This window comes from Pomacea canaliculata, linkage group LG13, assembly GCF_003073045.1.
Source record: "Pomacea canaliculata isolate SZHN2017 linkage group LG13, ASM307304v1, whole genome shotgun sequence".
NCBI classification, from domain to species: Eukaryota; Metazoa; Mollusca; class Gastropoda; order Architaenioglossa; family Ampullariidae; genus Pomacea; species Pomacea canaliculata.
In genome coordinates, this window is record NC_037602.1 from 11,981,377 (window position 1) to 11,999,028 (window position 17,652).

The window sequence follows — 17,652 nt, forward strand, 5'->3', positions numbered from 1 at the left end:
CATGAAACACTATTTGGTACAAAATCAGACAAAAAAGTGTAATATAGTACTGAGTGTAATTGAACTAAATGAACGTTAGTGCTTATAAATAATTGTTTATACCTGTTTATGATTGTGATTACTTTTCTGCTTTAACAGGTATTCTTGATGCTGATTTCTTTGGAAGTTTTGTTGAAAGTCATTGGTCTAGGATGGAAAGAATACTTTGAGCAATCCTGGAATCTCTTTGACTTCTGCATTGTTACAATTTGCTTAATAAGTGAATTACTGATCAAGTTTTTGGCCTTGGAGAATCTGCCTGGTGTTGGGGCCCTCCCTTCCATTAGGCTGGTTAGATGCTCTTGCATGGGATTTTTTGTGTGTGTTTTCTTCTTTGAGTAAGCATGGCATGCTGTAGCTACAGATATTTATATATCATAACCTAAATAAACTTCATTATTTTTCAATTTTTGAACATTGTTGATTTACACAATAATTACCTTTACAAAGGACATTTTTAATTATTGTTGCTGTTCTTTTTTTTTCTTTTTTTTCATTCCTGGTTTTTAAAGAGCATTAACAAGTTATGGAATTTTCCAACGATTTTTCTTTGACATTATTTACCATTTATTCCAACCTATATCGTTATATTGAATTTGTTTCTTCTTCATACTGTACCAGATGGCATGACTATGTGGAGATCACCTCCAGTTCTCAACTGATGGTACTTATAACTAGGGGTACGGCAAGGATTATGCAGCAACATCTTGTTTCTGCGGTCTCTTGGATATTCCAGTATGGCCAGTGAAGGTTACATGCTAACATCTTCACAGTACCGACTGTCTGTCATGCCTGCCCTGATATTCTCTTCATTGTGAAGTTTGCCACTCCTAGACCACTGGGGACAAGGTTGTGGGTATGATGAGACCCAACAACCTACTGAGAATCAACGACTCCTTGAGGTCTGCGCATGAATCAATACCTCAGCGGTTCTCAACCTTTTACTTGTGACGCACCCCTGACGAACAAAGGTACGTCCAGCTGCCCCCCCTTAGCCACACAATGTAAGCTAACTTTACTAATACGGTTAAAAGAAACTTTAAAAAAATGACCACCTTCGCGCCCCCCTTGTAAGCACTTCCCCCCCCCCCCAAGGGGGGCATGCCCCACCGTTTGAGAACCGCGGAACACCTCCTTATGGTCTCTCCATAGGCAAACACTAGGTCTTGTGGTGCTACTGAATGGGTTTTACAGAACACATGTCTCAGTAGATTCAGACATTTTTGTGCATTTGTCCCAGGAAGGACCAATGCTCCCCTACAGTCATAGAAAGCCTCGACATTTCAGGTCTCCTTATACAGACACTGCATGGGTCTTGTAGTGTTGCTGAATGGATTTGCAGACATTTTTGTGGTATTATTTGTCGAAATCAGCACAAAATAATGCATCAGTTGTATGTGTTTTGCTTTTTCATGTTGTTTTTATTTGGATTTGAAGTGTAGTTATTCTTAGCAGACGACCTTAAGCACATGCACAGACCTCGAGGAGTTGTTGATTCTCGGTAGGTTGTTGGGTCTTGTTACACAGACAGGTGTTCAGAGACGAACCGCATTGGGAAAGTATACACCTCAACCTCTTAAATGCTCTTATCTTGAGAATGGTATAAGGTAAGTTTAGATATCTACTGTCTTCCCTCGGGACAAGGAGTGACAATGTGGTTACACAACACTGATACCTTACTCTTTTAGTAAGAGTAAAGAGGATAAATGAAAATGGCCATTCAAAAATTAATGTGTTTCCTGTACCTTCTCTGTCAGCATCCAAACAGGTCCAAAAGTGGTGTCTATGCACTTTTATTTTAGTTTTTAAAAAATGTATATGGAAAGGTGTGTGTATTGAAGTGGTCATGTTATGTTGCTATGCAAGTATGCTGTTTCCTTCTGTGCACAGTCTTCTGTTAAAGGCCAAGCTGTCATTGGCACTTTCACCCACCCCCATGCCAATGTGCAGCGGGCTTCTTGATCATATGGGCAGCAGAGGGTTGGGGGTTGCTGAACTCGAGTAACTTCCGATAATACTTTGGCGTGTGGATGCGTGTTAATGTACTTTATCTAACTTCAAGCTGTATGTAAAAACCCATTTCTGGGTCCTTCTTTGTCCGCTCTTGTTAATTCTTCTAGTTGATGGATGCAATTTAAGTTAGTGGGTGAGGGATTAAAACTGTTATTCATAGACTTTGCACACGATTACCAGTTTGGGTACCAGTGCCTGAAGCAGTGCCTCTGTGAAGCAAAATTGCATTACTGTTTCAAAAGAATGCTATTCAGACCTGCTGGCCTTCTGCTATATTATTCCTGGTCGCTATGCCATTCTGGACCTCAGCAAGCTCAACACTTTCGTTGCCCACCTCATGTCTCGTGGAAACTGCCAGGCCAGTGAGTAGTAGTCACTGTAGCAGCTTTTTACAGCCAGCCAGACTCTGTGACTGTTCATTCAGAAACTGCTGGTGCTTATAAATGTTAAAGAGTATAGATACTGTCCATCATTTGGGTTGTGGGATGTGAGAATATTCTACATTGCTTGCCATTTTGTTGCCTCACACCGTAGAGCACATCCTCTCAACTTCTTGGAATGGCGCTGGTTTCCGACTTTGTTGAGCTCCCTTCTAGGGCTCTTTCAATTTAACAGGGATATCTGTTGTTTTATGGCGATAGCCTTCTGGCTCCAGTTCAGAGATTTTCAATACAATTGGTTGGGCCTGGTTCAAGGCAGTCATTAAGATTGTTTTTGTATCACTGTTTCAACAGTGACCTTTTTTGTGCTGGTAGAGCACATGAAGCAGTGCATGTACCACTAATTTAACAGGCTAGAAGGGAAGGTAGCCCTGAAAGTAGCATTCAGGTGATAGGAAGGCATGGCTTTTTTTTTTTTTTTTTATGTTTCCCAGTTTCTACCTGTGGGACCTGGCACCCCTTCTGATGCTGGTAGAAGGATTGGCGTTGGCTCGGCAACACAGCATGGGGCAGGTGCAAAGGCCTGTTCAGCTATCCCAAAAGCGGCTTTCATCAGCATGGTTAAGGCGGCTTACAGCCTACAGCCCAGCTGGATTTGGTGGGTGTTAATTTGTTTCACCTAGCATATCACTAGGTTTGCTGCCAGGGTGGGTTACCACATAGTCATGTCACCTGATACAGTATGAAGAAGAAATACCATTTTCAGTAGTAAAATATCTTTCTTTGAGTACTTACCAGATGACATGACAGCTTTCTCCCTTCCACCTTCCCACTTTGGGTTCCAGACTCAGTCCATGCGAAAAACTGGAGTTGAGTGATCACTAGCATGACAGGTTAGGATGGGAGGGTTGTTGACCAGAACAGGTTTGGACAGCTGGATTTGAGGTAACTAGAAGTTGATCTCCACATAGCCACGTCATCTGGTAAGTACTCGAAGAAAGAAATTTTTCCACCAAAAATGGTATTTTGCAAAACTAGTTGGATGTGTCAGATACCAAATTGTTTTTTATTGTCACTCATCTTTTCCTTTAAGTGGCATATATCTAACTTAAGCTTTAATCGTGTACCAAGTAAGGGTTGTATAAGTGAATAAGTGGGATTTTTTCTTTTCTTTTTCCATATCTTTCAGGTCTGACATTCTGCGTAGCTGTTATGGATTTTAAAAAAATCATGTGAATAGAAATTTCTGTACAGATTTTCACATCTTCAGCATCAGCAGGAGTTTCATCATGTACAGTTACTATAAAGACCAGTTTCAACTCATACAGCTATTATCTGTCACTGCAATGTCATGAATTTTAGAATTGTTTGCGTTGTTGTTGTTTTCTAAGTGTTTTGTTTGAATTGTCAAATTGTACAATTTCCAAATTTCCTTACACTTTTTTTTACTTTGACACCATTTTTACATATTTAATTTGTTGTACTCTAGAAGTTTGACAGCTGGATCATTTGGTGGAAGTACATTGCTGGATAGCAAACCAGCAAGTGTGTGCCTCTGACCTCATTGCTCTAATGTCTTGGCTATCTTCTTCATGATAATATCAGAACATAATAATGCAATAATGACTTTAGTGAAAATTGTTCTAGACAGATATCAGTCCTGCCAACCTCCTGGTCTTTTACCACAACAGATTCCTCTGTTTTTGTGTCTTCCTCAAAAGAAATATGGCAGTGGCATAACAGGCAACAGTCAAAGAAGTGTTACCAACGCAGTAATGACTGGCTGTCTTGGGCTCAGATCTTGTCACAGCACTTGTTTAGAGCCCTATAGTTGCTTGCTTAGTATAAAACACCAGTTCTCTCCCTTCCTTCCTGAAAGGAGGACAACCGTGAAAATGCCTTCCCAATAGTTTATTGGCTCCAGAGAGCCATATTTTTGTGCATAAGGAATAAATGCACATGTTTCATGCTGCAAGCTTGTGTTGAGTATAAGGGTACTAAGTCTGAACAATATTTTGAAGCTTAAAAATCAATGGAAGCTTTCACAATGCCCTGATAAATTGAGGTGTTTGAGAAAAACTACTTCAAAATTTGATTAATAGTTTTCAATTACAAAGTAATAATGTAACTAGTATGATCTTCGCCATAAATAGTTACTTCATTGATGGGCTCAGCACACAAGAACAATTCATAGATTTTGTAGTAAAAGTGAGTTGATTTTATGCTCTCCACAGTGTTTATTGCAATGAAAGAAACGCATTTCCTAGTCAACATCAAAGTTATTACTCCTTTTCTAATGATAATGATAAATCACAATTGTAAATGGAATAGCTGAATCAGAATCTGATGGTATACTCTAAGCAAATAAGTCTGATAGAATCCTTTCAAATGGTTGATCATCAGATAAAAACCTATCTTCTACCCTCTTTCCTTGGTGTGCAGTTACTACCTGCCCCTTATGTGTGCACTTTTGTGACTGGAGCAACCTGCAAAAGCTCCAGTTAGCAGCAGGGTTTTCCTTCCCACACCCCCTGCCAACCTTCTCCCTTTCTGCTGTGACTGCTTGCAGAGCTGGTCACATGCACCATTTGTGGTTGTGAGCATGTGCATTCATGACTGCATATCTCCATTATGAAAAATGCTATTATGCACGAACATATGCGTGACAGGTACCCGCGGATATACTTTCACCCTTTTGGGCTACAGTCACAAAAATGATTGAGAATCTCTGCTCTAAAAATCCCACATCAGATGGATTGATGAACTGGAAAATCCAAGGATATTTGAATGGAATGTATGCTATATGCAAATATTGAGGGAGACAAAACATAGGGACCATACAGTTGACTGAATTCAGATGTGAATAAAGTTGTACAGTTACACTTTCTGGAAATAAACTGGTTCTAGCAGATTTGTTGACCCCTTAGATATAGCATCAAAATAAAAATAAATCAACAAGAAGACATCATAGAACAAAAAAGTTCATTTCTTTCTGCATTCATTCTAAAATTCTTGCCCTTTCTTAGCTATGAAATGCTTTAAAAGGGAAGAACTGAGACCAAGTGTCTTTCAGTTATACATTATCTTTGAGAGCGAATCATTGTGTTGTCATAAGAGCTGTGTAGCATAAATATCTTCTAGTATCATCATGGTCTAATCTCTACAGATGATTTGCTCTTTTTACATGAAGAATGTTAAATCTAAGGACTAAAATCTCACAAAGAAGGATAATATTCATATAAGTGTTAGTTGTTAGTTGAGTCCTTGTTACTCCTCAAGGAGCATAGAGCCACAACAACACCTCGCCAGCGGACCCATTTTTGGGCAGCTCCCTTCAGTTGGGCCCATGTGGTTCCGATGTCCTTTGCCTCGCTCTCTACTGTTCTTTTCCAAGTCTGAGGAATCTTCCTAACCAGGCCCTTTTTGTGGTACTGTTGCAGTTTCTGTAGCAGCTTTTTTTTTTTTTTTTTACATGAGTGAGTTGTTAGCCCAAAGCAAAACCCCCAACCTGGAGGGTCAGGGTGCAACATTTTAGTCTGGCCTCTCTCCTGACAGACCTGTTCGGCATGGTAGACCTGCCAAGAGCACAAGGATCCCACCGACATAGTTCTGTGGACCAACAAGGCGCACAAGCCACCACACCACTACAAGGTGGTGGATTCACATAAGGATGTTTACATAATTTTCAAGATTAATGTATTCCTTACCCAATAGGTCACAAATAGTGTGCACAGAACCACATTGGCCCCATCTTAGCAAGGCTCCACAACAGAAGTAATCGCTGAGGGAAAGTACTGCTTTTCTTTATGATACCTTTCCCACATAAAAAAAAGTATTCTGAATCATTGTAATTGGTTAATATATCTCACTATAGTCTGTTGATTGTGGCCCTAGGGGGTGAAAAGGAATAAGAATAGTCTGCTGATGGAGGCTGAGGTCATTACAAATAGGATTATGATCAGCTTATTTGGAGATACTAGGAAATGCTAACTGTGAAGATAGTAATAAGACTTCACCTATGGTCACATATACAGAGATCTATTTGAAGTAGGTTAAGAGTTATGAATACCATGGCAGAGCAGAACGTACTGGAGATAAGTGTCTATTTTTAGCTGGCATATATGTCAAACATCCACATGGTATGAAGGGTATATTTGTACTCTTTTATGAAAAACAGAATTGCAAAAAAGTCATCCCAAATTTATCTCAAATAGTGATCATTCTTCATGCCAGTCTCAATGCTTTTTCTTTTGAATGTGCAGCTCAGAGTGCTGAGGATAGCAAAGGTATGGCCAGCTATGAACTCATTCCTTCTTATCATTGCTGACTCCTTCAGTGGCCTTGGCAATCTTATTATCATTTTCATCATTGTTCTCTACATGTTTGCTGTTATTGGCTTCCAGCTGTTTCAAGAAGAATACCAGACAAGTGACACTATATCCAGGTATTTTTTTTCTACAAAATCATATGGGTCATAACTTTGACAAATTACTAGTGTTTGCACAAAAAGAACTGGATTATTTCTATACAAATCATAGAATTATTTGAACACAAGAATAATATTCATTTGTAATAATTGTACTTGCAGATGGAACTTCATAAACTTTCCCCATTCCTTCATGATGATATTCCGTGTGCTGTGTGGAGAATGGACTGAACCTCTTACAGACTGCATGAGATTTGCAAACACCAAACTTTGCATAGCTACCTTCTTGACTTCTTTGATTTTTGGAAAATTTGTTGTGAGTTATAAACCTGTTACTTTCCACATTAAAGGCTTAAATTGTATGAATTAATATTTTGTCTCTAATATTTTATGGGTCATAAAACCTGTCGGAGCTTGGTTAAATCATCAGTGAAAAGTTTTAACTATAAACATCATTTTTAATATTTGTAAGATATTAAATGAACATATTTTCCATATTAATATCCCCAGCCTACCCCACTAGTTTTGCTGGCTGGGCCCTTATCTACAGCACTTGGTCAGTGGATGATGCTATCTCTCTAGCTTTTCACTGGTTGGATAAAATAGAGAGATAGCATTGTCCATCAACCAATTGGCCTGTTCGGCAAATTGAAGAGGGTCCAGTTTGTCTCTGGTAGAGCATAAAAGATGTCTGAGAACCAATTTTTCCAGAGCTTTCATTACAACAGGTGCCAAGGCCAGTGCTTTATAATCGTTTAATGATGTCACTCTGGTCTTGGACAGGTATGATAACTGATGCTTTAAAATAGTGGGGGTAATAGAGAGCTGGAAGGATGTCTTGAAGATGTCAGTGAAAATAGAAGAGAGTTGGTTGTTACAGTGCCTCAGAAGACACACTGTCAGGGCCTACTTTGCAGTTCAGTTGCCAGAATAGGTTGTGCACCTCGTGCAATTATAATAAAGAAAGCTGGTAGTGGGGATACAGGGGCTGTGGCTGTCAATAGTGTGGTATTATCCCAGTCCAGTTGACCATAAAACTCAATCAGCCTATGAGAGAGGGTGGCCACATTAGTTGGCAGTATTGTTTTCTTGTAGTCGGCGAAGATGTGCATTGTTACTCATTGTTCCCATAGTCCTAGCCATTAAGCACATGCTTAATTTTAGGAACTGACAGCACAGTTTTTGAGGGGTAGGTGAAGGGGATATGTTGAACATAGCCCAATAACTCATCAGAATTACAGTTGTTATTTGTAGGGGTTTTTTTGTAAACAGGCTACACTATAGTTATATCACATGCAGACATAAATTTGATATCACGGGAAAAAATTGCATGTAATAAACTGATTGTAAACTGCAAATGAAGAATCAAATGACAAGAGCCTATGATCCCAAGAGTTTTCACAGAACCACAAACTGTCTATATTCAATACCTTATTTCTTGGCAAGGAATGGCCAAGGCATTTCAAATTCATTATCACCAAAGCTAAAGCAAAGATTTCTACAGGTACAGACAGTGACCATGATCTTGTCTTAACGAGTGAGAAATTGAATCTTAAGATGAAATGCCATTAAACCCCTGAATTCACTTTGTTCCTAAGGCTGAGAGACTCAGATTTTGCCAAAATTTCATGGCCCAAGTGGGAGGTAAATTTGCTACCCTAACCCCTAATAGTAGGTTGATGTAGACACCTTTGCTGGAAGTATCAAAGTGCTACTCTGAACAGCAGAGGTGCTGTTGATAGAGGTGCTAGGGAGACAAGAAGTAAATGATAGTCTAGATCTCTGAGATCAAGGAGGGCTCTGAAGAAAGAGAAAATGCAATCCAAGAGCAGTGGCCAAGTGCAAAATTGCAAACATCAGAACTGTATAAATAAGGAAGACTGGATTAAGTAGCAATGACATGAAGGAACGGCAAAATAACACAATTACTGAAGACCCTTACCAAGACATACCAAGCAAAAGCGTGAGTCATTGAAGATAGTAATGGGCACCTTATTGCAGAGAGCACTGCGCACTGCACTTAACTGAAGTACTGAATACTGTGAAGACTTCAACAGCTTACAGCTGAAGACAGATGCTAATGTCCTCCAAGATCACCAGTTGAGAACCAATGATCTTATAGATCTACCAGTCCTGTGGATAACGGTTGCAAAGAGATTGGTGGTTGTGCTGAATGAAATTTAGTGATTCCTTCCCTTTGCACTTTGATGATTGTTTTTATTGATCATGCTCATTCAAAAGTAACTATTGATATAGGTGTAATGAATGTGAAACAAAATTTTGCACAAATCGTATAAAGTCTACGCAGAGAGGTGTTTGTGTTTGACAGTATCCCAGTTATTTATGAAATAATATTCTTGAAGTTAGCAGGTTTGATACTACAGCTGCAAGAATTAGTTGATGTCTGACCCACCTTTATACACTTCATATTCTGTCCTTCAGGTACTGAATCTCTTTCTGGCCCTACTGCTGAATTCATTTGGAAAAGTTGACAGTCAAGAAAGAGCCAGAGGAAAGGATATGAGGAAAAGAAGTTTATATAGACAGATTAAGCATGGATGTAGTGCCTTCTGCAACAGACTATGTAACAACAAAGTTACAGTTAAGATCAACAAGCCATACTTGCCGAATGGTCACGGTTTGGAACCAGATGAACAGATCAATGTGCTGATAGAAAGAGGTTAGAGTTTGCTGCAGTTTACTCATCCTATTGAAACTGAGTAATTCTTTGTCATAGAGTAGGTGTGCCCAAAAAGATGTGCTTGCCTTATCAGTTTCATATTGTTTTAGTCATTGAGGATGATAATGCTCGATACATACTTGCATTAGCCATGCATTTAACTGAACATTTGTTTTGCATAACATCAAAACCAAAGCAGTTGGCACTCTCAGCGGTGACCAGCAAATAATAAAAACACAAATTTAACATAAAAACACTACCTTACAATGACAAACTATAACACACAAAACACACTTCACCACTAAAATGTGATCAACAAATGGGAGAAAGATATTTAGAAATAAAAACTTAAGAAAATAAAGTAGAAGAAACATTTGACTCATGAAAAAGGCTATTAAAAATAATTTTAACTGCTGCAATACATAATAATTGATATACAGATGTATAATGACAAAGCTCAAGCATAGCATTTGTTTTAACAGCCCTTTCTATATCCACCACCTACCCACTATTGAATCCTTTAAATGTGCATTGAAAACACACCTCTTCCCTAATACTTACTCCTAACAGCAGTTCCCACAATGCTAATCCCTTTTCATACCCTTCCCCACTATCCACTTATTGTGACTTCCCTGCTCTTCTTCCTATTGCTAAATCAGGATACTCCCAGTCTTTGTGACTTGGTTCCTCCCTGCATTTTCTGTATTGTTTTTTTGTTCATCATTGGTACTTCTGTTTATTTTTCTGTAGTTCATATGTTGTTTGTTCTTCTGTCCCTCATATGTTGTCCATGTCTCGTTCTTCTTCTTAAGTACTAAAAACACGTTCCTTAGGAATGTGAATATCTGCTATACAAATTATTATTATTGTACTGATGCATTCAATTTTTTTCTCTGGCCCTACCATTTTGAATTCTCTGCCTTTTTCTCTTTAAACTACAACATCTGAAGCTTTCATAATCCACTTAACTCCTCTGCTTACCTCAGGCATGCTGTTCTTTCTCTGCATGTGGCATCTGTTTACTGGGCTAGTTGCCTTGCCATGATTTAACTTTAGTTGCACCAACCCACCCACCCCCAACCTGCTCACTCTTCAGTTCCTTATCCATGTCTGTGTACTTTATCTATGTTTGCTGCAGCATTATCTGTTTGCCAATTGTTGTATTTCTTTATTGCATGGTTAACTCACAGTTTGTTGGTTATCTTTCATGCAAAAGCCATTAAACTCATCTTCAATGTGAGGAGATGGGTTCTACAAATTCAGCTGTTGTTGCCAGTATTATTATTATTATATATATATGTGTGTGTGTGACCTCTTGGAGCTAATCGGTATATGTGGACAGATCGTCAGCAAATTACTAAGAAAGAAGTGGATCATGTCTTCGGAACATGTGCAGACAAGGATAGAAAAGTAAGCAAATTAAAATTATTATTAGGAGTATTATTGTATATTATTACTGGTTATATGAAGGTATCTTTCCACGTTTGTAAACAAGGCATCTGTGGCACCAGTGACCTGATCAGAAGCAAATTTCATCCCTTTCAAGTGTTTCTTGGACACAAGAAAGTGCTGCTAGGCTGAAAGAGCAATGTCCAGGAATAGGTCAGGTAGTCTTAACAACTCAAATCTTTTATCCTTGATTTTTGCTAGGTTTGTAGGTGGTGTGGGCTGACAAATTGTCTTGCAAAAAGAAACCACTTCCTTCTTTTTAACCCTTCTATCCACTTTGACATAGAGGAATTGAATAATCCAGAAATGTTAAGACTTTTAAGACCCAAGCTGGTCATATCTGCTACCTGAACAACTGGGACTGCATTGTAGATATCCTTGCTAGAAGTATCAAAGAGGTATTACTTCCAACAACTAATGAGGTATTAGGGAGGTGCAGAAACAGGAAATGGCTAGGGGCCACCAATAATATCCTAAATGCTACAACTTACCTACCAGAAGGTGCTACTTATCTTGCTTTATAAAGGTACCTTTAATGAGGATATCACCTTGCCCCAAACAGGGAAGCTTTGATTCTGGCTGATATCTGAACATGGAACATCTGTGGGGAGAATGGGGACCATTCAAAGTCACCATTCTCTGGATTGTACCTTCATGGGATTATGATTGTGAAACCATGTTTCATCTAGTGTCATCAAATGGATCACAAAGTCTTCAGCACCAATTATCGTTTTTGTTGTTTTTTTTTTTTTTTTTTTTTTTTGTTTTTTTTTGCTACAACTGGTAGCAGTTACATTGATCCATGGGTACTGGTCGTCAGGTTGGGAGGGGGACACATTGGCTAGATGCAGCAGCTGACAAGTCCTACTACTCATGTTTGTCAAGTGAAGAGTAGGTCTTGCACAGAATGACCAGTTCACTTATTTATATTTGTAGACTAGTTCTTCTGATTACCTTGACATAAACCTCCTTCTAAGGTACCTTCAAGGACAGCCTTAGAGTTTTACAATGGGTTCCATGGCTGAACAAAACTGGCTAACTCATTTTACTGCTGCAAATAAAAGGATCCTGTTGTCCTGTGAGTGTCGCAACTAAACTACCTACAAAGTGATTGGCCTTATGTTCTCTGTGAGAGAGCTGGATCAGCTTCCTCTGGCACTAGTTCATGAAAAGCTGGATTCTCTTCTCTGTATTGTCAAATACATGTAGTCTTTGTTTCACATCCATGAAGCAGGATTGCAACTATGAGGGACTTGTGCAGACTGTAATCGGTAGTAAACCTGATGCTTGATAATGCTTGCATATGGGCCTCCTACAAGGATTTCTTGCAGAAAAAAAGAGGTACCCTTGATGGATGCCAGTTATTGTGTGAAGTACCATCATAGTGCTGTGTTAAAATGGTTTTGAGAGGCAATTCTGCTTCTGGTCTGCACTTGTGAATTTCAGAATTCATTTCGCAGACAGCTTTTGACATATTAAGGATGTGATGGAAGATTACCATGGGCAACAGTAGCTGGAAATGTAGCTTAGAGAAACCAGTAACAGACTTCGAGAGTTTTCTTCAGATGATAAAATTCAAATTTTACAACATGAAAAGTTGCAGTTGGTTTCTGAAAGTTATTTTCTGTCTGGCTTGAACTTTTTTGTGAGTAAAAAATGTACTTTTTGTACTTTAATCTTTTATAAGTGGCTTAGTATCAAAGAATATAAAAATGTTTTATGATTAATTTTTGTTTATTTTAGAAAAAGGACTTGGAATTTATCTCAGCTGATGAATCAGACAGCAGTGCATTCTTCGAGAGACAGGAAGAAAGAGATGTGGAAAGCGGTGCACCATCTCAACAGTTTGTCCCCAAATTTTTGCCTTCTACAGCTACTGCAGAATGTTCAAGCTAAATTTTTCTATTAATTTTATAAAAAAAACATCTCTTTTGATGAAGATTATTTTAGATATTAAAAAATTGCATCAGATTTATGAGCACCTCCTAGACCCATTGTCACTAAAACTTTTTTTTAACCTATCTATTCAGCAAGCATGCTCATGACTGCCAGACCTAACCATATCAAACTTACAATTTAAATGCCTTAAATACTTACTGCTTTGTTTAAAAGAAATTACAAACATATTTTTATTTTCACTGGTTAATCTCTGCATTAACTTTCTAAAGAAGGATAAGAAACAGACTTAATTCTGCATGAACGTTTTTAAGTGTCACAATTCAGAGTCTCTAGTTTACATACATTTGTCAATTTTTTTCTGGGTGTTGGGGTGGCCTTCAGGTACAGCTTATATAGTTTCTACATTACTGTTAAGCCATTTAATAATTTCTCTAATTCATAGGTGTTGCAGTCGCATTCGTAGATTTGCAGTCTTTGCTGTCACATCCAGCACATATTTTCAAAAGAATTCGTAATTTACAGTATAGGGATGATTTTTTTATGTGACTTGAATATCTTCAGAAGCCTTCTATCTTATCATCTATTCACAGGTTATGCAAATAATACATGCAGAATGCATCATATTAGTTACTTTTGTTGCCCATATTTTTGAATGGTCGGGCTGCTGAAATACAGTAAAAAATGAGAATAGACAACATAAGAAATGTTTGTCCATTCAAGGATTACTTTGGCACTAGTTTTGCTCTTTTAACAGCTAAATAAAGTGACCATTGTTTTAGTAGTCTTAAATTGCAGAAAATGTGTCTGCTGAGTACCCTATTAAAGACACAGCTTCTAGTTGTCCATTTTGAAAGGGATTCCCACAACAAAAAGTGAAGAGTAATATTCAAACTCTATCTCTCTAAGTAATAAAATGTTAAATATTTTTTTAGATCCCATACTTATTGAGAAAATAATTGCTTTATGACCCATTTGTCACAAATGTTGTAACTGTATATCCAGTCATTTAAGTCAAAAAGGCTAATGTGCAATAAAACATTTGTATTTAAGAAATCTAAATTTTGCGTGATTATTATTTTCGTTATTGTATAGGTGTATGTATTTTGAAAACAACTTATTTTTGTGCCAACATTACAGCATCATTATGGCAAAGCATTAAATAAGTACAATTTAGTGACATTTTGATTAAAATGCAGTATATGCCATGATATAATAATTTCCTACCAAATACTTAAATTCTGGAAACATGGATTTAACTTCTGCCTTGTACGTAAAACACAGCAACTTGAATAGACGATACTCATTTTTTACATACTTTAGGATTAAGAAACCACGATAAAAAGTAATACTTGGAAATGTTTAATTTTTTTTCTTTAAGAAGCATAAAATTTTAGAAAATAACATTTTTTTTGCTTCAGAAAGAGCAGCAGCCCTTGCGAGAACCATTGGAGAAGGCTTCGTATGCTTGCTCTTACCATTGTCGAAAGTACAATCTATGAGACCATTGTTATACTTATCATATTTGCCAGCAGTGCATCTCTGGTAATTAACTTCTACTCACATAAGGCTCATCTTTGTCACTTGATTTTTAGAAGCCTCTTCAGTGCTGTAAGCTCTTTTTATTTTATGTGCACTATGAAGTCTGTGCACACATCTCTGTTTCATAAAGCTAAATTTTGTTAATATACTGCTCAGAACAATGGAAAAGCCAGTTATATAGTTAATCACTGATTCAAGCCAATGAACACAGATGATAACATTGAATCAAAGCATTTCATTATTTATTAAATGAAACATTAGTTTCATTCTAACAAATCATTTTAAACAAGGTTTTGAGCTTGGACTGCCATTACCCATGTTTTTAAAATTCAGTAAAGTGATATCAGAAAAGAAGAAAGTTAATATCATCTTGTATGTGTCCACCACTGGTATGAATGCAGGCAAGGCACCATTGTTTCATGGGCTGAACCAATGTTCTGTCCTTTGAGGAATTGCCTGCCACTCCTGCTGAAGAAACTGGAACAGTGGATTGAGGTCAACTGCTGGTGGGGGGTGGCTGGCTCTGAGTCGATGGCCCAGGTCATCCCACAGATGTTCAGTGTGATTCAGATCTGGAGAACAGGTAGGCCAGTCAATGCAGTTGACTTGATACTGCTGCAGGAAGTCATTTATGACCTTGGCCCTGTGCAGTCTGGCGCTGTCATCCTGAACAACAGCACCTAGTTCAATGGCCTGCACTGCTGGCAGTACCAGAGGTTGTAAAATGTTATCTCTGTATGCCATGCCTGTCAGGTTGCCTTGTGCAAGGTAGAGGGGAGTTCTGTAGGCTGTCCCCCCACCCCACACCATGATGGATCCACCACCATACCAATCACGCTTCACCACAGTGGGGTTGTGGTAATGCTGTTCCTGTTGTTTTATGATGCAGATTCAGCCGTTGTGGAAGGACCTGGCAAAGCGAGATTCATCAATTAAGAGGACTTCAGCCCACTTGTTTTGTCCATGCCAGATAGCATCATGCCCATGCAAGACGAGCAGCACAGTGTGCAGGTGTCAGGACAGGGCAGACAGTGGGTCGCCTTGACCAAAGATTTCTGACAGTTACAATGGCGGCTGCTTGTAACTGTTCCATAAGCATGCTGGCAATGGCTGTTTTCTGTCTTAAAGCCAACAGAACAGTGAATCTGTCCTGCTGTCTGGTAGTTGACTGTGGCATGCGGGTTGTCTTCACTCAGCAACACTTCCTGTTGCATTGTAGTGGTCTCTTGAATGACAGAGTGAGCAACTCCAAACCAGCAACCAATTTCTCAAACACCTACACCCTCCTGCAGCCCTTCTATGATCCTACCTTAGTTGACAGTACTGAATCGTTGTCTCTGAGGCGTTCTTAAAAAGGCGCATAGAAACCAGCAATAAACCCTCCCAGGGCTCTAAAATTACTGAGTTGACAGTGAACAGGGCTTGCATGTGCATGGCGTGTTTTCTACCTTTCAATTCTGCCTAGTCCTATGAATATGTTGCAAGTGCAAGCATTTTTTTGTGGGTTCAGTAACCTTTTTTTTTTGACTGCAGTAGTGAGTACGTGCAAGACCAAACTGAACTGGCATCAAATTCTTACGGTTTGTTCATTCACCCACACAACAAATTCACCAAAAATGATTTTGATGGAATTGCTCATTTTGGGCACAAACATGATTAATAAAAATGTAGAGAACATGAAGATGGCTTTTCCATTGTTTTTAGCAGTATATGTGTTATAAATATTAGCTTTGAAGAAAAAATTATTCTGCTATTAATTTATATTTAAATATTTTGGGCTAATGAATGTTCTTTGCTTCAATGTTATTGTAATTTTTATTTTATTTTTGTGTAATGTGACTCATTATTTATGCACTGCACTTCTTATTTTTGTCAGGCCTTTGAAGATTTCTACCTGGTGGAAAGACCTTTTCTTGAATATGTTCTGAATATCATGAACATCATCTTCTCTGCCATATTCCTGGTTGAGGTCCTGCTTTCCTTACTAGCCTTTGGTTGCTACAAATACTTTACCACTTCATGGACCTTACTAGACTTCTTCGTTTGTGTGGTTAGTTATCCATGAGATTCAGCTTTGAAGAAATATATACCATTATTCGTCATAATTTTGATGCTTTTGTAGGCTCCTCTCTTTCTTTTTTACAGCTCCACTTGTGTGCGCACATACATGAATGTGTACCTGACATTTGGGGGAAGTAAGGAACTAGATAGAGTTAAGGTCAGGGTTGTATGGATGTGGGTTAGGTTAGGATTAGAATTATTAGGAGTATGTGTTGACCATACCAACTGGCAAGCCAAACCAGTTTTGACTGGGATTTAAGGGGGACCTAGATAATTGATGTACTGAAGGAAGCTTTTGGATAGAAACTGAAGATCCTGATGAACCAGAGACATATCTCAGTTATCATTTATGGTTATACACACGTTGCTGTTTTAGGTGCTTGTAGTGTGTGCATTGTGCATGCAAGCATGCTTTTTTTCAATTTATTTTTATTATTTTGCCATCATAAAAGTCTGTATATCTATACATATTATTAATCATTAATTTATTGCTGCTAGTGTCATGGTCAATATTGCTCCCTAGGTAAAAGACCAGTGCTGTACTCTCACCTCACAAAAGTCAATCAGTTATAAACATTAACAATTAATTTATATTCTGGTCATCAAATAAGATGTAAAACCTCACATATTTTGCTTTTTGCTATGCAATGGGAGCTTCTCTTTCTGATCTAGAGAAACCGCCAAGTCTTGATCATTGGATACCCTGGCCAGCCCAATTAAACCTTCCTGCAACTAGGTTGACAGATAATTGTTAATTAATTTCAACTTTCTACAGAAGCTGGCAAGGCCAGTAAAATTCTAAGTGATATAATACATGCTGCACAAACGTAATAATTTATATTGGATGAGAGTAGAAGTTTTGGGAAGCTCATTTTAGACTCAGAAAGCTTTCCACTGTTATGTATGTGCTTGTGGGTCAAGTTGCGACAATCAGAAGTGGTTTTTTTTTTAAACTTAGCTACATTGCTTATATTCTCAGTGAAGCTGAGCTAAACTTAAATTTGTCGTTATTTCAACATTTGTAAATAGCTAGGTAGGACATGTATGTATATATGGGTGACCAGCAACTGAAGACATAAGAATTTGTAACTTTTTACAAACTACAAAGCATGTCATACATCCCTTTCATTAAATAAATTAACAAATAAGCCAAATGCTCAACAGAA

General features: G+C 38.2%; 1 protein-coding gene across 4 annotated transcripts in view; it reads left to right on the plus strand.

The window, feature by feature from the left end:
• LOC112554184 (sodium channel protein 1 brain-like) overlaps positions 1 to 17,652 on the plus strand; it is a 57,646-nt gene that overhangs the window by 18,696 nt on the left and 21,298 nt on the right. For 3 of the 4 annotated variants that reach the window (XM_025221823.1, XM_025221822.1, XM_025221824.1), the window contains exons 13-20: positions 139 to 330; positions 6,695 to 6,876; positions 7,021 to 7,174; positions 9,301 to 9,538; positions 10,881 to 10,948; positions 12,731 to 12,831; positions 14,305 to 14,428; positions 16,302 to 16,475. In XM_025221823.1, coding sequence (XP_025077608.1) covers positions 139 to 330; positions 6,695 to 6,876; positions 7,021 to 7,174; positions 9,301 to 9,538; positions 10,881 to 10,948; positions 12,731 to 12,831; positions 14,305 to 14,428; positions 16,302 to 16,475 — 1,233 coding nt within the window. The remainder of the gene's footprint in view (positions 1 to 138; positions 331 to 6,694; positions 6,877 to 7,020; positions 7,175 to 9,300; positions 9,539 to 10,880; positions 10,949 to 12,730; positions 12,832 to 14,304; positions 14,429 to 16,301; positions 16,476 to 17,652) is intronic. The other variant, XM_025221825.1, reaches the window with a different exon arrangement.